This window comes from Rana temporaria, chromosome 9, assembly GCF_905171775.1.
Source record: "Rana temporaria chromosome 9, aRanTem1.1, whole genome shotgun sequence".
Classification (NCBI taxonomy): domain Eukaryota; kingdom Metazoa; phylum Chordata; class Amphibia; order Anura; family Ranidae; genus Rana; species Rana temporaria.
In genome coordinates this window covers 22,014,965-22,038,781 of record NC_053497.1, presented here as the reverse complement: position 1 = coordinate 22,038,781, position 23,817 = coordinate 22,014,965, and the positions used below count along the sequence as shown (strand labels likewise).

The 23,817-nt window shown below is 41.0% G+C and overlaps 1 protein-coding gene across 1 annotated transcript; it reads left to right on the top strand.

Annotated features, from left to right (window-relative positions):
• Positions 1 to 538: 538 nt before the first annotated feature.
• LOC120913177 (red-sensitive opsin) lies at positions 539 to 20,513 on the top strand. Its single transcript, XM_040322939.1, has 6 exons — positions 539 to 789; positions 8,199 to 8,495; positions 10,253 to 10,421; positions 12,608 to 12,773; positions 14,833 to 15,072; positions 17,849 to 20,513. Exons 1-6 carry the CDS (start codon positions 681 to 683, stop codon positions 17,963 to 17,965), a joined length of 1,098 nt encoding a protein of 365 aa, XP_040178873.1. The 5' UTR covers positions 539 to 680; the 3' UTR covers positions 17,966 to 20,513.
• Positions 20,514 to 23,817: the final 3,304 nt, after the last annotated feature.

The window sequence follows — 23,817 nt, the reverse complement described above, 5'->3', positions numbered from 1 at the left end:
TGGTAGGAGAGATAATAGTACCTCCCAAACTTTCTCTGAATGGAGATGATGCCCTGATTGTTTATTGGCCAAATTACAATAATGTGCACAGGTACATAGTCTAAAGAAATGAGAGTGTATAGCTCAACATCAATTCACAATACAGGGATCTTTATTTTATACACAATTTTCACTTCCTCTAATTAACACAGTGACCCCAATTTCACAAAGTGAAGGGTATTAGCAAATGGACTGACATGGAGAAGATGAGATTGGATTTGGTGGCTAAAAAAGCCCAAGCCTTTCCCCTCCTCCTTTGTCTTTCATTTAAGCAAGCTCTTATCCTGTCACCCAAAGTGTCCAGAAAAGTCAACCTTAACCTGATCAAGTGACGTAAAACCACAGCAAGCAGCAAGGAAGATTGGCTGTGGAGAGGAAGGAGGGGTGAAGTTAAAACTCCTGCTCCAATTAAGAGATAAAAAGTTTAAGGTGGTTTGAGCTGGGCTGTGGGTGTCTAGGCTAATCCATCTCTGCTCAGTATATAACTGGAGAGAGGTAAACAAATTACCCATCCAAGTGACAGCCAGGAGTAGAAAGCAAAAAGGAGAGATTGTGTGGGAGAAAGGGAGAGGTGGTGGGAAGGAATCAGGGGTATTTCATACCAGAGGTGTCAGTTTGGTGGCAAAAGGGATACACAGGTTATGGCTGCAACATGGAATGAAGCTGTATTTGCCGCTCGAAGAAAACATGATGAGGAAGAAACCACGAGAAGTAGCGTTTTCACATATACAAGCAGCAACAATACGCGGGGTGAGTAATGGGGGTGGGGGGATGGCGGGGCAGCAGAAACCTAAAGTTAGACATTAGACATTAGAAAAATTAGAGTTGTCTACTGGACAACTATTTTTTCGGAAAACTGTTTGTGTAGTTGATGCCTGAATGAACATACCAGAAAACAATATCTGCCATTAATGTCAGCCTATGCATCTTCAAATACACAAACTTCTGAAGATATGTAATGTCCAATAATGCTTCATCATTTTAAAATATGCTTCTTAAAATGTTTGCCGATGCATAGGTCACACAAAATATCTTTTATCAGCATTCACATGAACATGCAACACTCCAAGACGAACAACCAATAAACAATAGCTTTACCAATTGACTATTGGGCAGATATCAGTCTGTTTATAATATCTAATACAAATCATTTTTGTCCTAAAAACTTTCTCTAATGTCTATGAGGAAATGTATATGTGTATGTGTAAAAATTACTCTCATTAGGTTACTTTAGATTACATTATTTAGTTATTAGTGTTACATCCTTAAACCCACTAAGGTTTTTCCTATAGAAGAAGTATTACTTACCGAGTATAACTTGGATATTACAAATGTTAATGCTAACATTAAAAGACAATCACATAATGCAACTACTTATATAAAGCAGCTAGGTGGCTGTGATCAGGGGAACTCCCGAATAAGTTGACAACATTTTTTTAATGGCGAGCAAATGCTTTTTGTGTTATATTATGACCACTTCTTGGTACACAGAGATTATACGAAGAACCAAGCGTTTTATTCTTGCCCTGTCATCCCTTTTAGGGACCCAACCTGCTGGTCTCTGGGCCCTTTAGTCTTCATTAGAAGCTACCAGGTCCCTTGAAAAGGTCTACATGGGCATTTGTATATTGATCAGATAGTTGGCTGCCTACTTGCATAGTAAAGCAGCTGATTTAATGCAAGTAAATGCCCTCTATATCTTTCATTAACTCTTGATTTATAATCTTCTTTCTGAGATATTGATGTACCATTGTATACCCCAAGCTTTTTTTCTGGTCCTTTATCAGAGGACTCAACTTTTCCTGGTCCCTATACATTAGGCTAGATATGACATTCTAAATTTGTAGAAAATTACCTGGGAAGGGGTGACGTTAGATAATTTTTTCCCAGCTTCACCAAACTATATATCTGTTTATAAAAGCCTAATGTATAGTTTGCTTTTCTCAAGTTCCCAATTTATGGGTAAAATCCTTTTCTATAACCCTTTAAATTTTATGTATCCTTGTTTTAGAACAAGAAATTGTAAAGCTTAATCAGGAGTAAAGCCTAGTACACACGATCAGAAAATCATACGAAAAATACTGCTTTTGAAGCGATCATATGATAAGCTGATCGTTAGTACATAGCTTTCTGAATAGCGTGTGAGTTTATTTGAAGGGACAAACGCAACATTTTTTTTGTATGATACCAGATCAAACAATTTTTGTTTAATCAGTACAGTTTTTGTCTGAAAATACAATACAATGCATCACTTCCGAATTGTTATTCTTTCGTGTGAGAATTTTCGTACCTTTAGTGACCTCTTCATTTTTGATATGGAGGCTAGCAGAAAAAAGAAACTGTCGATAATTGGTCCGATAATTTTATCGTGTACACCAAGCTTAAGTGTCACCTGCATGACTGTAGGGGTTGAGTGAATAACATGAGTGTATGAACAGAACTACATGCTATTCCTTTGTAAAAACATTTGTTGAGTTGACTTTAAACAGAAATGCTCCCTGAAGTACAGAAAGCAGTGCCGTTTATGTATTAGGAAATGCAAATTACTAGATTGGGAACAAAAAAAGAGCACTTTGCATACAGCACCAGAGTAAAGTCGGCCATACACTGTTTGAATTTCGAAAGAATTTTCTTTCGAAAATCGTATCAAAGAATTTTCGTATGAATTTCGCACCGTTAGTGGGCTGCAGCAACAGCCAATTTTCGTGCGGCAATCAAATTTGAGGAATCGGACATGTTGGAAATTTTTAGAAAAAGGAACGATTTTCTAATCAATGATGGGAGAATCGTGCGAGGAGTGTAATAGAAAAAAATGCGCATGTGCAAGAAAAGAAAATTCACGGAGAGAAAAGAATATTCCCGGCCACGAAAATTCTTTTCTGTAGCAACATGAAGGCTTTTCGAAAAACAATGGTGGCACCATCGGATCACAAAAAAACGAACTTTCTGATTTTGAAAAAAAAAATTAGTTTCGAAATTCGACTGTGTATGGCCTGCTTAAGGCTAAACATACTCTGCAAAGCCTACAATATGTTTCGGAGAGTGCTAATGTTCTGTGCTTTTTTTATGTAAAACAGTATTTATAAGCCTTCAGAAAGCAAACAGCCTTCAACATTTCACAAATAGAAATGAGTACTCATAAGGAAAGTAAGCATGTTTTTGAGTAAACATGGAAGAGTTCCTGCTTATACTTTCCTGCATGCACCAAAGAGACTTTTTAATACATTTTTTAAGGCTCTGATTTGTCAAGCTGAGAGCACATTTAAGGTGTGTGCAAAAGTGACCCCTCAAGCCATAGCATATGACTTGACGATCCACTTTGGCACACCTTACATGCTATTGATGAAGGGCCAGTGACCTTGTCTTCTGCTTCCACATTGGAGAAGTAATGGCTAATAATACCACTTTAACAGTCTTCTCTGGAAGTATAAAGCACACCTTTCCAAATTTACAAGCTGGATCGGAAAAGTACTGAATATTTAGAATCTGCAGGGAACGAGGTTTGCTTAAACCAGCACCGACTACCCTTTAGATGCTTACTTTAGCTCATATATTTTCTAAGGAATATGGGTTTGTTTGGAAAAGTTTAGACAGGTATTCTAAAGGGCAATATTGAGTGTTTGGGTAAGCCACTAACCTGCAGTTTGATTGCCAGGTATGTTCCAGTACCCATGCTGTTCATATTTTGTCTCGCCAATCACATGAGCATGAACGTCCCGTTGAGCAGAATATTCTTGTTAAAGCTTTAGTAGATGGAGCCTCGTTCATCTTAATCTGGGGATAGGGGTAGGTACCATCATCCTTAGTTATTGGATATTGGAAAGAGAAGGAAGTGCCTGGGGCTGCTCCAAACATGCTCCTCAGCACTAAAAAGTCAAGGACTATCTCGGTACCCAAGGATTAAGCCAGGATCTCATCAGGATACACATCTCAGCCCCTCTTCATTGGGGTTTATTTGTTTATCACCCCCTTTCATTACTGTGCACGGTTTTGAGTGCACACTGTATGTACTTTTGTACTAACTGTTTTTAACCATGTCTGTTCTTTAATAAATTGAAAACATTTTTTAAACTGCATTAATCCCTGGGTATCGAGATAGTCCTCAACTTTTTAGTACTGAGGGGCATGTTTTGAGCAGCTACACTCCCTCTCTTTTCACTTGTTAAAGCTTTAATACATTTATTTATTTTTTTCTAAAACTGGAGAGTGCAAAATCTGGTCCAACTGTGCACGACGGTAGCCAACCAGCTTCTAACTTCAGCTTGTGCAATTAGGCTTTGACAAAAAAAGCCTGCAGGCTGATTGGTTTCTATGCGAAGCTGCACCAGATTTTGCACTCTCCAGTTTTAGTAAATCAACCCCGTAGTGTTAGTGTGATATGTTTTGTGTGCTAAATTATAATTTATTTTACTATATAGGCATCCATTACATTGAACAGCTTATAAACTATAATAGCACAAACTACTTTAGTTGAAACTTTTCCAAAGTTATGCAGGCCTATGCATAGCAATTTCCTGGACATTTCAACCACTTTCAGCTATGTTTTTATTGGATCAAGGCAAAATACTATCAACAGTTTCTATTGACGCCATGAAACAACTGTTTGTGGAAGGTTGCTTTTGTCAGTTTGAAAGCTGAAGGTGAAAGCTACTTGAGAGTAGGTAAGATTGCCAGAAAATTGCCCTAGCATTAGGGCCAGCATTATATTTTCCTACACTAATGGAAGCAGCCCACATCCAACCCCAATGGCCCATTGGGATACCATCAGTATAGTTTTGATTAATCCAAAGTGTAAAAGGATTATCTACTTAAAGGGGATGTAAAGGTTTTTTTTTTTTTTCTAAATAGGTTCATTTAAGCTAGTGCATTGTTGGTTCACTTACCTTTTCCTTTGATTTCCCTTCTTAATGTTTTTTTTTCTTTGTCTGAATTTCTCACTTCCTGTTCCTCCTCAGTAAGCTTGCCCCCATCATCCATGGGGGTTAGTCAGCCAGAACAGCTTACTGAGGAGGAAGAGAAAGTGAGAAATTCTGACAAAGGAAACAAAGAAAAAAAACATTTAGAAGGGAAATCGAAGGAAAAGGTAAGTGAACCAACAATGCACTAGCTTAAAGGAACCTATTTAGAAAATAAAAAACAAACCTTTACTTCCCCTTTAAGTAGATAATCCTTTTACACTTTGGATTATTAAAACTATACTGATGGTATCCCAATGGGCCATTGGGGTTGGATGTGGGCTGCTTCCATTAGTAAAGTGAGAGCCTCTGGGTAAGATATGTAAATACTAAAATATGAGGTACCATCATCCTGAGAATATAGAACATTTTGGGTCTAAGGTCCCCGAACCAAAGAACCAAGGGGGGAAGAATGGGCCAATTAGGACTATCACGGTACTGGTACATAGGTGAAGAATGAGAGTAAATATTTAAAACAAAAAATAAACTTTATTCAAAACATGGACAAACATAATCACACAATTAAAATAATGATAACCAAAAACAACACCATACTGAAGGTCCCCAGGTAGGGAGAAAAACACGATGGGTTGAGGTTTATGCCAGTCTCAACTAGTTTCGCGGAATATTCCGCTTCCTCAGGAGAAAATCTAAAAGTTATTAAACAATCAATAATAAAATACAGAAACAAAACATAATTTAAATGGGGAAACATCGGGCTGAGCTGATCACCTAGACAGGTCCCGCCAAGATGAAAACAACGGGCGTAACCCTACAGAGTCCCGTACGGTAGCCAGGGGAGACACATGGAAGGAGTATCCTGCTAGTCTAATATGTATAATACAAGATTGTGTAAGTTAACATCTACTCAGCTGGCCTGAAGCAGGGAGGGGAATGTGTGAACACGCGTGAGTAAAATTTAGTGGGTGAAAGTGAGGTTGTGAGTGCAATAGGGGAGGAAAGAAAAGGGGGTGGGGAAAAAAGGAGAGATGGGGGGGAGAAAAGGGGGGAAAAACTCTGTAGGGTTACGCCCGTTGTTTTCATCTTGGCGGGACCTGTCTAGGTGAGCAGCTCAGCCCGATGTTTCCCCATTTAAATTATGTTTTGTTTCTGTATTTTATTATTAATTGATTAATAACTTTTAGATTTTCTCCTGATTATGTTTGTCCATGTTTTGAATAAAGGTTATTTTATGTTTAAAATATTTACTCTCATTCTTCACCTATGTACCAGTACCGTGATAGTCCTAATTGGCCCATTCTTCCCCCCTTGGTTCTTTGGTTCGGGGTCCTTAGACCCAAAATTTTCTACTTTCTGCTTCCATTAGTGTTGGAACTGCCAAAGAAACCTTGGGATGTGAAAGTAATACATGAATCTAAAGATCAAAGTGCCACACCAAAGTATTAGGGTTTTCATTTTATGCATATAATAAGAGCAATAAATAATGCATTTTGGGGGAAACCCATCACACCATTTGTCAGGGCTTAAAAAGAAATAGAATTAGCTAGTATGGACTCAAACTGTAATTTAAACGCTGTATTGGAAGAACATGGTGACATTCAGCAGCTGGTTTAAGCTACCAACTACATTGCCGAGTTCTTCCAAACCAAACCATAATTTGTACTCTTATGCCGCGTACACACGATCAGGCTTTTGCCCGGCCAAATCACATCGGAATTCCCACGGAATTCCATCAGAGAAAAATAGAACATGTTCTATATCTAAACTCCAATGGAATTCATCAGAATTTCCAATGAAAAAACTCAGATGGGGCTACACACGATTGGAATATCCGATGGAAAAAGTCAGTCTGACTTTTCTGTCTCAAAAAGTCGCGATTGGAAAATTCTGATCGTGTGTACGCGGCATTATACTTTGGCACGGCGCTTTAATCTTCAGTTTTAAGTTAGTTTTAACTCTTCAACGTCTAACAAAAAACAGAAATATCAGTCAGACTGATTCCATTACAAAACGAGTACAAAAATGTAATAGAGAGCACACTGCATTTACCCCTATCCACCAGTCATTTGTCACTTTTCATCACCGAAGAGCAGTTAGACTAAAGCCTCGTACACACCAACTCGTCGGAAAAGACACATCGTTTTCCTTGACGAGTTCCTCGACAAGCTTGCTTTGCGTACACACTGTCAAGACAAAATCCCCTCGTTCTCAAACGCGGTGACGTACAACGCATACAATGGCAGGGGAAGTTCGATTCTACTGGCACAACTCTTGGGGCTGCTTTTGCTAATCTCATGTTACTGCGTGTTAAGTAAAAGTTTGGATCGGAGACGATTTGCACTTTTCAGTCTGTTACAGCGTGAAAAATGTGTTATCTCCATTACAAACGCTACTTTTACTCCCGTCTCATACTTTATTCTGAGCATGCAAGGGTTTCTTAGCATACACACCATCGTGTTTCTCGTCGAAAACCAGCCCGACGAGGAAACTTGTTCTCTTTTTTCCTCGTCGAGTTCCTCGACGGTTTCCTCGATGAAAAATGTACACACGACCGGTTTCCTCGGCAAAAAAGCTCTCCCACCAAGTTTCTTGCTGGATTCTGTTGAGTTTCTCGTCGTGTGTACAAGGCTTAAGAGAAGATAAATTCTGATTGGTTACCTAGCGCGTTACCTAGTTTATATTACCTAGTGCATTATACTTTTCTTTATTAGATAAATCTCTAATTCTTCACGATCTGTCTCTCCCCTGATGACCCCTTACATCTTCTGCTTATGTTAATGCTGCCATCTGTTTCAGAACGCCCCATTCAGCAGGAAATCTTTTGGCACTCAGCAACCAATGCAGGCAATTCAGAGCCCAGGAAAGTAAACAATTTGGGACATTATTACTGCAGCAAATCCACAGAGAAAAGCTAAAGAGTATACTGTTCACAGAATTCCCTATTTTTCTCCAGTATATCCAGTGTATTCATTTTGGGTGGAACCCTCTTTTACAAATAATGCACCATAACTCTAATCAATAGGCCCAGGCCACGTTACAATTTGATGGAGTTACTGCAATAGGGTGGACCTAGCATTGGATATCTCGTTTCATCGAGTGTGGAATAAACTTGTTTGATAAGACATATACATGTATATCTAAAAAAATGCAAACAATACATTTTCTCTTAGATTAAATCATTAAATACCAGGAGTTGATGTAGTAATGTCTATCCAGTGTAACTATTTTCTTTATCATTTGCAGGTCCCTTTGAAGGTCCAAATTATCACATTGCACCTAGATGGGCCTACAATGTCACCACACTCTGGATGATATTTGTAGTTATAGCATCTGTTTTAACCAATGGGATTGTCTTAGTAGCTACATTTAAGTTTAAAAAGCTTCGACACCCTCTGAACTGGATCTTGATGAACTTGGCTATTGCTGATCTTGGGGAGACTGTCATTGCCAGCACCATTAGTGTCATCAACCAAATTTTCGGTTACTTCATCCTTGGCCACCCCCTATGTGTGATTGAAGGGTACACTGTTTCAGTGTGTGGTAAGTCTTCAAGGAGTATTACAATGTAAGGTTCTGCAGTTCTTGGTAAAGTGATGAGCTGCTCTGATTGTTCGTTTCATTTTTTTTTTTTTTGTATATGTAATGTTTGCAAATTTTCAGAAATCTTACCTCATGACTCATCCCCCCCTCCCTTCCTGGCAAACTCTCAAGCCCCATACACACTATCAGTTTTCCTGCAGGTTTTCTCTTCAGGTTTACCAAAACCATGTAGTGAAAGGGCCTGCCTGATTGCATACAAATTGAAACTCTTGAGGTTTTACCTCATATTAGATGGTTTTGGTAAACCTGAAGAGAAAACCTGCAGGAAAACTGATAGTGTGTATGGGGCTTAAGAAGAGTGAAAGAGAGAGCTGTGCATAAGCCTAGGCTTTTTACCAGACAAGAAACAGGAAGTGGGCTATATAATGTTTTACTATCTAAAGTTAAAACAACAAGGGCAGAAGATTTAATAGATGAAAAGATGACTGAAGGTCTGCTTTAAGTTACAGGGCATACAGATGACAGCTCTCTACGCATTGTATCTGAAATGACCATATAGCATAACCAGGGCAGCCATCACAAATGTTGGGCCCCCTTACTTTAGGCAGGATCCCCCTGGCCCTCGTCTCTCCTGCCGCGAGATGATAAATGGTGGGGGGTGGGGGGGTTGTGGTAATGACGAAAGTGTCATCTCTATTCTTCTCTCTCCTGCCGCGAGATCATAAGTGGGGGGGGGGGGGTTGGTTGGTGGCTGACGAACAAAACAAAGTCAAGTCTTCTCTTCTCTCTTCTGCCGCAAGTTGCTAAAGGTGGGGGGTCAGACAGAAAAAATAAATTGTGCTAATTATTCCTGTGCATGAGCCAAACTTCTCTGAATGGCTGAAGGCTGCCATGGGAATGAACAGATCTGTGGTGCATGTGCGCAGTAGGGTCATTTTCTTTGCAGCACTGGGCAAGACTGCACAGTGAAGATTTTTTGAGGAAAGTACGTATTCTACTAGAGAGTCTTAATTTAGGGGAGTGGGAATTTAACCAAAAGTACAGGCATGATTTAACTGTAAGCCTTGTCATGCACCATTCTTTTCTGTATGGTGGGGTTGTGTAAGTCTTTTAGGACTGAATGGACAGGACTCTGTGCAGGCCAGTCAAGTTCCTCCACCCCAAACTCTCTCATCCATGTCTTTATGGACCTTGCTTTGTGTACTGGTGCAAAGTCATGTTAGAACAGGAAGGGGCCATCCCCAAACTGTTCTCACAAAGTTGGGAGCATGAAATTAACCAAACTGTCTTGGTATGCTGACACCTTAAGAGTTCCCTTCACTGGAACTAAGGGGCCAAAATTAATTGGACCAAAGCAAAGTCCATGAAGACATGGCTGAGCGAGTTTGAGGTAGAGGAAATAGACTGACCTGCAAAGAGTCCTGACATCAACCCAATAGAACACCTTTGGGATGAATTAGAGCGGAGACTGTGGGCCAGGCCTTCTAGTCCAAAATCAGTGCCTGACCTCACATTTGCGCTTCTGGAAGAATGGTCAAACATTCCCATAGACACTCCTAAACCTTGTGGTCAGCCTTCCCAGAAGAGGTGAAGCTGTTATAGCTGCAATGGGTGGGCCAACTCAATATTGAACCCTACGGACCAAGACTGGGATGCCATGAAAGTTCATGTGCGTGAAAAGGCAGGCGTCACAATACTTTTGACAATATAATGTAAATATATCTAGAATCATGTCTAAATTATTGATCTTTCTACAGGTATCACTGGACTATGGTCATTAACAGTAATTGCTTGGGAAAGATGGTTTGTTGTGTGCAAACCCTTTGGTAACATTAAGTTTGATGGAAAACTGGCTGCTGGTGGAATAGCGTTCTCTTGGCTTTGGGCAGCATGCTGGTGTGCACCTCCAATATTCGGCTGGAGCAGGTAATATCTTCAGACGTAAACACTACACACAAATGTAGCCCGTTGTTTGCTTCAAGTCCAACTCAGTTAAATACATTTCAGATGCATCAAAACAAAAAAAGCATTCAAAGCTTTACAAGTTGTTTTCTTTAACTACCTCAGCCCCGGAAGAATTTACCCCCTTCCCGACCAGAGCACTTTTTGCAATTCGGCACTGCGTCGCTTTAACTGACAATTGCGCGGTCGTGCGACGTGGCACCCAAACAAAATTGACGTCCTTTTTTCCCACAAATAGAGCTTTCTTTTGGTGGTATTTAATCACATCTGCGGTTTTTATTTTTTTTGCTATGAACAAAAAAAGAGCGATAATTTAAAAAAAATATATATATATTGTTTACTTTTTGCTATAATATAAATATATAAAAAAAAATAATTTGTTCCTCAGTTTAGGTCCATATGTATTCTTCTACATATTTTTGTAAAAAAAAATCGCAAAAGGAGTATATTGATGGCTTTACGCAAACATTATAGTGTCTACAAAATAGGGGATGGTTTTATGGCATTTTAATTATTATTATTACTAATAATGGCAGCGATCAGCAATTTTTATCGTAACTGCGACATTATGATGGACACATCGGACACTTTTGATGCTATTTTGGGACCATTGTAATTTATACAGCGATCAGTGCTATTAAAATGCACTGTTTACTGTGTAAATGGCACTGGCAGGGAAGGGGTCAGTGGCGGCCCGTCCATAAGGACGCCCGGGCGCCGCTCCCCCACCCCCTCCCGTAGTCACAAAAAAAAAAACGGGCCCTTTAAGAACTTTTATTTAGCTAAAATATAATTTTTACATTTTAATTGCAGTTCTGGCAGCCGTCTATAGAGGGCGCTGCAGCGCCACCCCCTCTCGCAAATAACACACATTCATGCATTGTATTGCACGAATGCATGTTATTGTTGGTTGCCAGCTGCCTGCACTATTCAGATAACCGGACATTGGATGCCGATTACCTGAATAACGGCAGCTGGTTGGCTGAGCGGAACTGCCTATCAGAGCAAGCTGCTCTGATAGGCTTTCCGAGTACAGCCCTCCGGCTCTCGGATGTCTATCCTCGGACCGCAGCCTCCCTGCGTTCCTTGGATAAGACTGACAGCCGTTTCAGCCAATCAGGTTCCCGGATTATGGTTATCAGGAACCTGATTGGCTGAAGCGTCACCAAGGCGGCAGAAGACATCGAGGGAAGACATGGAAGCTTCAGGTAAGTGCATTTTACAGGGAACAGTGGCGAAAATTGATGGGCACATTGGCAGCATTTTACAGGGGCACAGTGGCGAAAATTGATGGGCACAGTGGCTACAATTAATGGGCACAGTGGCGACAATTGATGGCATGGCACAGTGGGGACAATTGATGGCACAGTGGGGACAATTGATGGCATGGCACAGTGGGGACAATTGATGGCACAGTGGGGACAATTGATGGCATGGCACAGTGGGGACAATTGATGGCATGGCACAGTGGGGACAATTGATGGCATGGCACAGTGGCGAAAATTGATGGGCACAGTGGCTACAATTAATGGGCACAGTGGCGACAATTGATGGCATGGCACAGTGGGGACAATTGATGGCACAGTGGGGACAATTGATGGCATGGCACAGTGGGGACAATTGATGGCATGGCACAGTGGTGACAATTGATGGCACAGTGGCTGCATTTGATGGCACAGTGGCTGCATTTGATGGGCACAGTGGCTGCATTTGATGGGCACAGTGGCGACAATTGATGGGCACAGTGGTGACAATTGATGGCACAGTGGTGACAATTGATGGCACAGTGGTGACAATTCTTCCCAGTGAAACCAAAGATGGAGCACAATTACTCCCACTGAAACAAACAATGTGGAATGATTTTTTCTCACTGAAGTCAGGACCTTTTCTACTCCCAATGGCCACAGTCTGACCCCCCTAAAGTCTGAAGGACAGTAAACTGGTTCTTTGTTTATAAACCCCTGGTGTAGAGCACTTTATATGCAGTATAGATAAAGATATAAACATTCACTTAATTGACTTAATTAACAGAACTTTTTAAAAGAATAATCTTGCATCTGTAGCGTGCACATGTTATTGTAGACTGAAGGTCACACGGTATTTAGAAATGGGCTCCAACCTATTTCACATTTTCTAATGTTTTTCTACAGATACTGGCCCCATGGCTTGAAGACATCTTGTGGTCCAGATGTGTTCAGTGGTAACAGTGATCCCGGAGTTCAGTCTTACATGATGGTGCTCATGATCACTTGTTGCATAATTCCTCTGACAATCATCGTCCTTTGTTACATACACGTTTGGTGGGCCATTAGAAAGGTGAGCAAAGCTAGTATTAGAGCCATATAGCACAAAAAAAGTAATCTTAGTTAAAGCGGGAGTTCACCCGAAAAACATTTTTTAACCTTAGATTGATGCTCATTTTGTCAAGGGGAATCGGGTAGTTTTTTTAAAATCGAAGCCGTACTTACCGTTTTAGAGATGCATCTTCTCCGCTGCTTCCGGGTATGGTCTTCGGGACTAGGCGTTCCTACTTGATTGACAGGCTTCCGACGGTCGCATCTATCGCGTCACGAGTAGCCGAAAGAAGCCGAACGGCTCTATACGGTGCCTGCGCACCGACGTTCGGTTACTTTCGTAAAATCGTGACGCGATAGATGCGACCGTCGGAAGCCTGTCGGAAGACTGTCAATCAAATAGGAACGCCCAGTCCCGCAGCCCATACCCGGAAGCGGCGGAGAAGATGTATCTCTAAAACGGTAAGTACGGCTTAAATTTTAAAAAAACTACCCGATTCCCCTTGACAAAATGAGCATCAATCTAATGTTAAAAATTAACATTTCCGGGTGAACCTCCACTTTAAAGGGGTTGTAAAGGTAACCTTTTTTTCCTAAATAGCTTAAGGTACAGTCCTCCTTCACTTACCTCATCCTTGGATTTTGCTTTTAAATGTCCTTATTTCTTCTGAGAAATCCTCACTTCTTGTTCTTCTGTCTGTAACTCCACACAGTAATGCAAGGCTTTCTCCCTGGTGTGGAGAAAGCCTCTTGAGGGGGGAGGGGGCAAGCAGGAGTGTCAGGACACTCTCTACTTTGCAGATAGAGTAAGGAGCTGTGTGTTAGTGGGCATCCTGACACTCCTGCTCGCCCCCTCCCCCCTCAGAAGGCTTTCTCCACACCAGGGAGAAAGCCTTGCATTACTGTGTGTAGTTACAGACAGAAGAACAGGAAGTGAGGATTTCTCAGAAGAAATAAGGACATTTAAAAGCAAAATGGAAGGATGAGGTAAGTGAAGGAGGACTGCACTAAGGTAAAGGAAGCTATTTAGGGATTTTTTTTTTACCTTTACAACCCCTTTAATATTTAAGGCATACTTGGCTGTCACTAGAATCTGTTTATTTCATCAGTATATATGCTTAAAGGGGTTGTAAAGGTTTGTTTTTTTATTTTCTAAATAGGTTCCTTTAAGCTAGTGCATTGTTGGTTCACTTACCTTTTCCTTCGATTTCTCTTCTAAATGTTTTATTTCTTTGTCTGAATTTCTCACTTCCCGTTCCTCCTCAGTAAGCTTGCCCCCCATCATCCAAGCCGTTCTGGCTGGGGGATAGTCAATGTGCTCGCCCCCTCCCTTTGGACTGGGCAAGCTTACTGAGGAGAAACAGGAAGTGAGAAATTCAGACAAAGAACAAACATTTAGAAGGGAAATCAAAGGAAAAGGTAAGTGAACCAACAATGCACTAGCTTAAAGGAACCTATTTAGAAAATAAAAAATTAACCTTTACAACCCCTTTAAAGCCCCATACACACTATCAGTTTTCCTGCTGGTTTTCTCATCAGGTTTACCAAAACCATGTAGTACAAGGACCTGCCTGATTGCATTCAAATTGAAACGCTTGAGGTTTGACCTCATATTAGATGGTTTTGGTAAACCTGAAGAGAAAACCATCAGGAAAACTGATAGTGTGTATGGGGCTTAAGAGAACATGAAGCTCGTTAAGTACTGAAGAGACAAAATTGGAAATGGTGACTAGTGTGAAAGTTATGTCCTAGTGCAGTGATAGCAAACCTCGGCACCCCAGATGTTTTGGAACTCCATTTTCCTTGATGCTCATGCTCTCTGCTGTGTAGCTGAGCATCATGGGAAATGTAGTTCCAAAACATCTGGGGTGCCAAGGTTTGCTATCACTGTCCTGGTGCAATATAATAATGAAGCCAGGGAGGATAATAAGTGTTACCCAGTCATAACATTTGGACATGGTTTGTTTGCGAAACCACAACACAACATGTTACCTGGAAAAAGTGTTTTACAGTTGAAAACACCACTGCCAAGCTTTTATTGGGATCACAAGTAAGTTTTCAAAAATCTTTCTGTCTTTTAGGTAGCCCAGCAGCAGAAGGAGTCTGAATCCACACAGAAGGCTGAACGTGAGGTCTCAAGGATGGTAGTTGTCATGATCATGGCTTACTGCTTTTGTTGGGGACCGTACACAATTTTTGCCTGCTTTGCTGCCGCCAACCCAGGCTACAGTTTCCATCCCTTGGCTGCCTCGTTACCTGCCTATTTTGCCAAGAGTGCCACCATTTACAACCCCGTCATTTACGTCTTCATGAACAGACAGGTTGGTGCATTGGGGAAAATTGAGGAAAATATGCTAAGTCATTCATCCTTTGCAGCAGAAAATCAATGTAACTATGGAAAACGGTAATGTCTCCTGTGCCAGTGCCTGGGCCTAGCAGCCACTTGCTAGGTAAGGATGCTGAAACAGGGTTAAAGGACACATGACCCCTCTATACCCGGAAGTGCTCACTTTTCTTAACAGCTGCGATGGAGCAATGAGATGTGAAGAGTGCAGATAAAGTGAGTATATAAGGGTGTCTGGGAATGCCCTTTACAGATACACTATTACTTTTCCCCCATAGGCAAAGCGACAGTGTCTATTTGAAATGACTCTGTCACTTAAAGGATAAGTTCACTTAAAAAAAAAAAAATGCACATTTTTTTGCAGGTAAAAACATGTGCATTTATTTTATTTTTTTACTTGGAGCCTGGAAAGGCCTGTGAATGACATGGCTGAGTGGGCGGAGAAGATGTCCACCCACTGTCACTGGAGAGGTGGAGTGGCTGGAACATTTTACATGTTCTACCCTAAACATTTTTTAGGTGAACTAATCCTTAAAAAGAAGACACTTCAAAACTGATTTACTAAAGGCAAATTGACTCTGCACTTTGCAAGGTGCAGTTGAACCCTGTAAAAGCAGTTGCTCCATATCTTAGTAAATGCGCAGAAGCTCCGCTAACTTCCATCATCATGTGCAAGCAAAAATTATGGGCCAGATTCAGGTACATTGTTGTATCTTTGTGCCGGCGTAGCACATCTCATATGCGCTACGCCTACGTAACATTGAGAGGCAAGCTGAGTATTCACAAAGCACTTGCTCCCATATTTACGCCAGCGTAACGTAAATAGGCCGGCGTAAGCCCGCCTAATTCAAAGTAGGCAGGTAGTGGGCGTGTTGTATTAAAATGAATCGTGACCCCCATGTAAATGCATGGCCGTACGAACGGCGCATGCTCAGAATCAATGGAAGCGCCCCTAGCGCCCAGCGTAAATATGCACCCAAGATACGACGGCGTAGGAGACTTACGTTGGTCGTAGGTCGTAGGTCGTAGAAAAGTCTGGCGTATCTTGTACTGTGAATACGGCACATAGATACGACGGGGCATCCTAGAACTTACGCGGCGTATCAACAGATACGTCTGCGTAAGTTCTTTCTGAATGTGGCCCCATGTGGTTTTTTTCCTTGCATGTGATTGAGTATTCTTTGTAAAGTGAAGCTTTACCTCATTTATTAAGCTCTGGGGCAATTGCACTTTGCTAGCAAGTGCACAGTCTAGTTGCCTTTAGTAAATCAACCCCATTATATTTATCTGCCCCAGTGCCTGTTCATAGAATCTTTGCTCAGTTGCTGAGCAAAGTGGTCCAAAGGATCTACCCTCCCATAAACTCCAGGAGGTGATGGGCAAACCTCTCCAATGGGGGTATAGACAAAAACACAATTTTAGTTGAGTAAGGGAGAGTAATGGTGGCCATACGCTAAATGAAAAATCATTTGCAAATCTGTAATTTGGACAGTTTGTTTGTTTCTTGTTCAGTTAATGGGCACAAATCGAAATCCAGTTGAGTCTTTTTTTAGTAAAAAAAAAGAAGGAAACCATGTGATTAAGGCCCCTTTCAGACGTCCGCTCCGCCTGTCCGTTATTACAAGTCCGGTAATGGACTTGTAATACATCCCTATGGGATCGCGTCCGTTAGCGGATGGAGCATCCGCTAGCGTCCGTCGGGATCCGGTTTTCGGACGGAAGAAAACCCTATTTTTCTTCCGTCCGGCGGAACGGAACTGATGCAGACGGACAGACGGTCCGTCTGCATCCGGTTCCCCATAGGGCAGAGCGGAGCTGAGACAGGGCGGTCCCTGCACTGTGTGCGGGGAACCGCCCTATCCACCGACAGCTCAGCGGGGATCCCCGCTGAGCCGACGGAGCGGACCCAGAAACAGTCCGCTCCGTGTGAAAGAGCCCTAACTCACATTATATTGAATGTTATGTCATGGTTGTGAACTGTTGATCCATGAAATTGTAATGCAGTTTCTGTGAAAATAAACATAGACAAAATAAAATAGAAACTGAGTCATTTATGTCCATTGAACAATTTATCGTTTGAAATTCGGTCATTGCATGATGGCAATATGGTTTGCTGTCACGACGTGTTTTTGTTTTTTCAAAAATGCATTCGAACAATTTTTAGACTGGCATTAAAACTTCTGACAATGTTTTTTATTGCAGTAGGTGTCTTCATTTAATGTTGACACTTGCCCTATTTCTTGCTTTAGTGGGGCAACCCGACTTACAGCGCAACTTTGCAAGGCGATTTGGAGGCGACTTTAGCGTGACTTTGAGCAACTTACAACGCGACTTAAAGTTGCCTCCAGGACAGGCGACTTTGGCTGTGGCCAATCACAGAATAATTAGCTCTGTGAGAGAGGGGGTTTGACTGGGTAAACTATTTTCTTTTCCTGTAAAGTTGCTTCAGTTAAGATGGAGATCTGACTTGGAGGCAACTTCCATTGAAATCTATTGGTACAAGTTGCCTACAAGTTGCCTAGAAGTCGCCTTGAAGTAGTACAGGAACCTTTTCTGAAGTCGGAGCGACTTCATTAGTGTACATTAAGACGGCTCCCATTCACAATGGCATTTCTTATGTCCAGTGACTTGGGGCAACTTGAGGTCTGGCAAGTCGGCTCCCAAGGGTCCAGACAAACTTGAAACAAATGTTAACAAAAGAAAAAAAAACTCAGTGATATCTAATGAAGACCTGTTTTTGTTACTTTCTTTAGTTCCGGAACTGCATCTATCAATTACTTGGCAAAAAAGTTGAAGATGGCTCTGAACTTTCTTCTACATCTAGGACGGAAGTATCCTCAGTTTCCAATTCTACCGTGTCACCTGCATAACTTCCCAGAGACATCCCTCCTCGAGTTTCCTAGTCCCATCTTTCTGCACATATTGTATATATTTGATTGCAGGAGCAGCTATGAGTAACTCTCCTACCTACACATGCATGATCATTATTTGTATCTATATGTCCATTTTCACTACATATTGTCACTTCATACTGTGACTGTAATATTTTATTTTTTTTCATTATTATATTATTCTAGTAACTGGCCTGAATATTGTCTATTCAAATATAAATCAAAGAAGTATTATGGGCAGCGGGACTGTCCAAAGTGTGACTTCTATAACTGAACAATACTTGTTGTACTAGCTACTGGAACATAAGTAAACCTATTCTTAAAACAAATATTGGGGACTCCCATTGCTGACTACCTTCTGAAAATGCAGGTTGCCCAGTTGCTACGGTAAACCTTTGGGTTAAGTACTTTCTAAATCCCTGACATGGAATTTTGCAGTCCAGGAAAAAGTCACAAGTCCTGCAGGCTTATACTGAGTAAGAGGCACAGGGTATTAAATCCAGAGGTCAGCATGAGAATCGAGCAAGTAGCATTTTCAGAATAGGAGCTCAGCAATGATAACCTTATTGTTTTACTCCTTTAAGTCAAGTGGATAATTTTGTAAAAATAAATGTAGTGAAGGAGCATACATACAATTTAAGGATGATATTTGAGAAGGGGAGGTTGCTTTAGATACCCCCTTGATGTTTTGCTGCTATATAAAACTTTAAAAGTTTAACTGTAATGATATTTATGTGATCATAATATTCTTTGGCTTGTCTTAGCAAGTATGTTTGGAGTAATGTTTCCCGACTAATTACAATATGAATAGCAATTGTCTACAATGTTTGTTTTAACCTATAAAGTTTAGCAAATAAAAAAGTGATGTAACTAGAACTACAAGAAAATGATCAGTGCAATTTACAAACTAAATTGAACAATCTCAGTAAGGTTCGGTCAAATGCCCTACGTCCCCTTCTTCATCTCAATGTGATTCTTTCAAGTCTGGAAAAAAGCGCCATTTACTAGTACAGCCCTTTTTAACCAGGGTTCTGTGGAACCCTAGGGTTCCTTCAGAGATTGCTTGGGGCTCCTTGATCAATAAGCAGCAATGGATTGACTTCCCACCTTATGGTGTCTGCATAGTTATGAGAACAATATCCCTGGGCAGAGCCAGTGGCCTAAGACTAGTGGTTCCTTTTAGCTATCTCCAAGTGTGGCATTTTTCCCAATGTCTGCCAATATAATGGGACAGAAACCTCCTGTGGAGCAGAAGGGAGGTTTCCCAGCTGTGGCCCCTGTTTTCACTGATGCAAAACAGTTTTGCCACTGGCAAATTTCTATAAAGCTCTCATTCATAAAGAACCAGCAGCAGGACAGTTTTAAAGCCCAGCCCCAGGAAAGTTGAAAATTATCCCTTGTAGTGGGTCTGTGCTCACAGCTCGTTTAGGTCTAGGGGAATGGAAAAGTAGATTTACTTTCCTGCTCCTCTTTAATGCTAGACTAGTCCCATCAGCATCTTTTCCCCATACTCCAGCGGTCTAAGGTCCTAACGTCATCACGACTACTGCAGGGCCCATAGCCCTATATTGGATATTAGGAGGCTGAGGGGCAATTCACCTCCAGAGCATAGGGGAACGTCTTCTAACGTCTTCTATCAGGGAAGCAGAGGGTCAGAAAAGTAAAAGTGATTTTACTTTTATCTAAACCCAATCAAGCAGTTAACAGCAAATAATTTTTAGATTTGGGCTTTAATTTGGGATAGTATGTATCACGTACCTGGTGCTGGACACCAATGGAGAGGGGCTTCCTTTGTGGCTAAGTCCTAGACTTTCCATGAAGGATACACAGGAGGAATCAGGCTCAAAGTTCTGACTGGAGTGTCGTTAGGCGAGAAGCCAGTTCAAAGCCAAGGTCAGGTACTGGGTTTGGACAAGAGCAAGCGTAGTCTGGAGGATAGCCAGGGTCATACACAATAGAGCAGGATAAGGCAGTCTGTAAAACAAGCTGGGGTCAGATAAAGGGGCAGGCAGGAGACAGGTCCAAAGGTAAGCTGAGTCAGTAACAGGTACCCACAGATGCAAGATAACACAGGAACAAACACACTGGAAAACCATAGATCAACCAGCAATCACAGAGGGTGACTGGCCCCCTTATAAAGGCCTTTTGAAACCAGTCCGGGCTGGGAACATGCACGGGTGTGAGCACGTAGGCGTGCATTCGTGTGGCCATGTAAGATACAGGCAGGAATGCCTGGTCTTCGGGAGCCTCTGCTTCGGATAGTGTCCTGACAGTAGGCCAGACTGGTGTATGCCTAACTTTTATTTCTCTACAATAAATATAGGGACTGCCGTGAATATGAGTGATATATTATGAAGTGGTTTGGGTGCACACTGTTCTAACACTCAGCTTTTTTCTCCTTTCAAAGAAAGCAGCGATGTGCTGTGAACAAAAGGCAGCTCTAAGAACAGATGGTCAGTAACAAGTAAATGCTCTGCTTGGAGTACCCCAACTTAAAAAAGGCCCTATCGTCATAAAATAAAAAAAATGCTAATTCAATAAACCCCAAAACACCACCTCCAAAAAAATAAAAATAAAAGTCTTGCAGCAAAAAATTAGCAGTTTACTCTAAAATACAAACCCTATCAACTTAAAAGAAAAGACAATATCCCCCCAAATAAAAATAAAAAAATACTGCCCCCCAAACTTGATTTTTTTGCAAAGGGAAGCCTTGCAGTAAAAAAAAAATGCTATGGTTAGGACATCAGCTAACATCAACTCAAATAAATCATTAAACATTCTTTAATTTACCAGAATTTTCATCGAAATTAGCTTTTTTGTAGCCCCCTGTACAACAGACCTCATACTAGGGGAGGAAGAAGCAGATGAAGGATCACATCTGTAATGAAAGCTCCAAGATATGCATAACTGATTGCATAGGTTAAGAAGTCCATATCTGATGCTACCCAAAGGCACCTTGAGATGCCTGCTATTTGATGAAAGTGACAGTTTTGAACATACACCAAGAGCACAGGTATGCTAAAAGACTTCAGAATGTTGATTGAACTTCTAAAAAATTCCTTTCCCTTGATTGAGGCTTTATCCCCTCCCACCAGCATCATCTGTGGGTTACATGTGCCGAGTGGTGCATGCGAATCTGCAGAAAAAGAGGTTCTGGACGCTCTGATTGCATACCTCCCAACATTTCGAGATGGGAATGAGGGACACCTACTAGCAAATGTAAGTTGGCATAGGATACGCCCCCTTAAAGGAGAATTAACAAAAAAAGAGGTTAATTAAATCCACAAGTTGTTTATTTTACCACTTCTATTCCTTTATGGTGGCTTTTAAAATTACAGATGCAGCAATTTTGAATTTTAATGAAAGGTTTAGCACTGGGGAACACTTTTTGAAAGATAAGAAGTGCATTTTATATACAACTATATGCTGTATTTATTGGCGTATAACACTCACTTTTTTACCCTGAAAATATTAGGTAAACTGTGCCTGCGTGTTATATGCAGGGGGCTGTGCAAAGTTTTTTTCCTGAAATTTCTCTCTTAAAGTTAGGGTGTGTGTTATATTCCTGTGAGTGTTATACGCCGATAAATACGGTAGATAAGACCAAAATGAGGGACAAATGAGGAGGAAAAAGGGACAGAGGGACATTGCCAGAAATCAGGGACAGTCCCTCGAAATCAGGGACAGTTGGGAGCTACAGTGGGGATCGAATGTTTGGGCACTCCAGGTAAAAATGTGTATTAATGTGCATAACGAAGCCAAGGAAAGATGGAAAAATCTCCAAAAGGCATCAAATTACAGATTAAACATTTTTATAATATGTCAAAAAAAGTTAGATTTTGTTTCCATTATTTACACTTTCAAAATTACAGAAAACAAAAAAATGGTGTCTGCAAAAGTTTGGCCACCCTGCAGAGTTAATATCTTGTACTGCCCCCTTTGGCAAGTATCACAGCTTGTAAACGCTTTTTGTAGCCAGCCAAGAGTCTTTCAATTCTTGTTTGAGGTATCTTTGCCCATTCTTCCTTACAAAACTCTTCTAGTTCTTTGAGATCTCTGGGCTGTCTGTCACGCACTGCTCTTTTAAGGTCTATCCATAGATTTTCAATTATGTTGAGGTCAGGAGATTGTGAAGGCCATGGCAAAACCTTCAGTTTATGCCTCTTGATGTAATCCCCCGTGGATTTTGATGTGTGTTTAGGATCATTATCCATTTGTAGAAGCCATCCTCTCTTTAACTTCAGCTCTTTCACAGATGGCATCAAGTTACCATCCAAACTTTTCTGAAATTGTATTGAATCCATTTTTCCTTCTACTCGTGAAATGTTCCCTGTGCCACTGGCTGCAATACAACTCCAAAGCATGATTTATCCATCCCAATGCTTAACAGCTGGACTGAGGTTATTTTCATTAAATTCTGTGCCCTTTCTTCTCCAAACGTACCTTTACTCATTCCGGCCAAAATTTTCTATTTTAACCTCATTGGTCCACAGAACTTGTTTCCAAAATGCATCAGGCTTGTCTATATGTTCATTTGCAAAGTTCAAACGCTGATTTTTGTGGTGAGGACGTAGAAGAAGTTTTCTTCTGATGACTCTTCCATGAAGACCATATTTGTACAAGTATCTCTTTATAGTGGAATAGTGTACCACAACTCCAGTGTCTGCCAGATCTTTCTGGAGGGATCGTGCAGTCAGACGTGGGTTTTGAATTGCTTTTCTCACAATCCTGCGAGCTGTTCTGTCTGATATTTTTCTTGGTCTTCCAGATCTTGCCTTTACTTCCACTGTTCCTGATGACTGCCATTTCTTAATTACATTCCGAACAGAGGATATTGACATCTGAAAACGCTTTGCTATCTTCTTATAGCCTTCTCCAGCTTTGTGAGCGTCAACTATTTTCAGTTTCAGTTTTCTAGACAACTGCTTAGAAGAACCCATGGTGCGGATTGTTGGGGGAGGTCAGATGAGTCTGGGCATTTAAAACCTTTGAGATTGACATCACCTGGTCTTCCTAGAACGATGATTGAGAACAATCCATGACACTGGCAGGTCTCAGCTTTGCAAAGGGGGCAGTGCATGCTATAAATTCTGCAGGGTGCCCAAACTTTTGCAGATGTCATTTTTTTGTTTTCTGTAATTTTGAAAGTGTAAATGATGGAAATAAAATCTAACTTTTTTTTACATATTATAAGAATGTCTAATCTGTAATTTGATGCATTTCCTTGGCTTCGTTATGTACATTAATACAATTTTTTACCTGGGGTGCCCAAACTTTAGATCCCCACTGTATGTGATTGTGCACATGCGCAGATGTGCTGACAGTCTCTGCCGGGTCCCAAAGCCCAGCAGAGCCCTTCAGCACATCTGCGCACACTTGCACAATGTAATTCTTGCTTAGGCGAAAAAGGACATGTAGGCCCGCAGCACAAAAAAGTATATGTCTGTGTATGTAAACATGATCAATGAACTTCTATTACAGTAATACCTTGGATTGTGAGGAACGCGGTTAATGAGCGTTTCGCAATACAAGCTATTATTAAAAAAAAATAATTGTCAGCATTGTCCTGTGCAGTGTACTGTAGTCTGCAGTGACATCTGAAGCGGCCATATCCAGTTCTTTCTATGAACTACAGAACACGTTCCCCTATGTTATGGGGTTGAGGATAAATCTATAGACTGGTAGGCTGTAATATATTAGATTTTTGTTTTTGGGTTTAGATACACTTTAATATAAGGTGACCATATTTTTTAAATGAAATCTGGAGAATTTTTTTTTTTAAATGTTAATTAAAGAAGGATATGCTGAGAAGTGCCCTGAAAAAGGGAAAG

Excerpts from the sequence above, each read along its gene's own strand:
- LOC120913177 (XM_040322939.1), top strand. The coding sequence starts at position 681 with ATGGCTGCAACATGGAATGAAGCTGTATTTGCCGCTCGAAGAAAACAT. Across the intron at positions 790-8,198 it reads AAGCAGCAACAATACGCGGG|GTCCCTTTGAAGGTCCAAAT; the intron begins GTGAGTAATGGG and ends TATCATTTGCAG. Across the intron at positions 10,422-12,607 it reads CCAATATTCGGCTGGAGCAG|ATACTGGCCCCATGGCTTGA; the intron begins GTAATATCTTCA and ends GTTTTTCTACAG.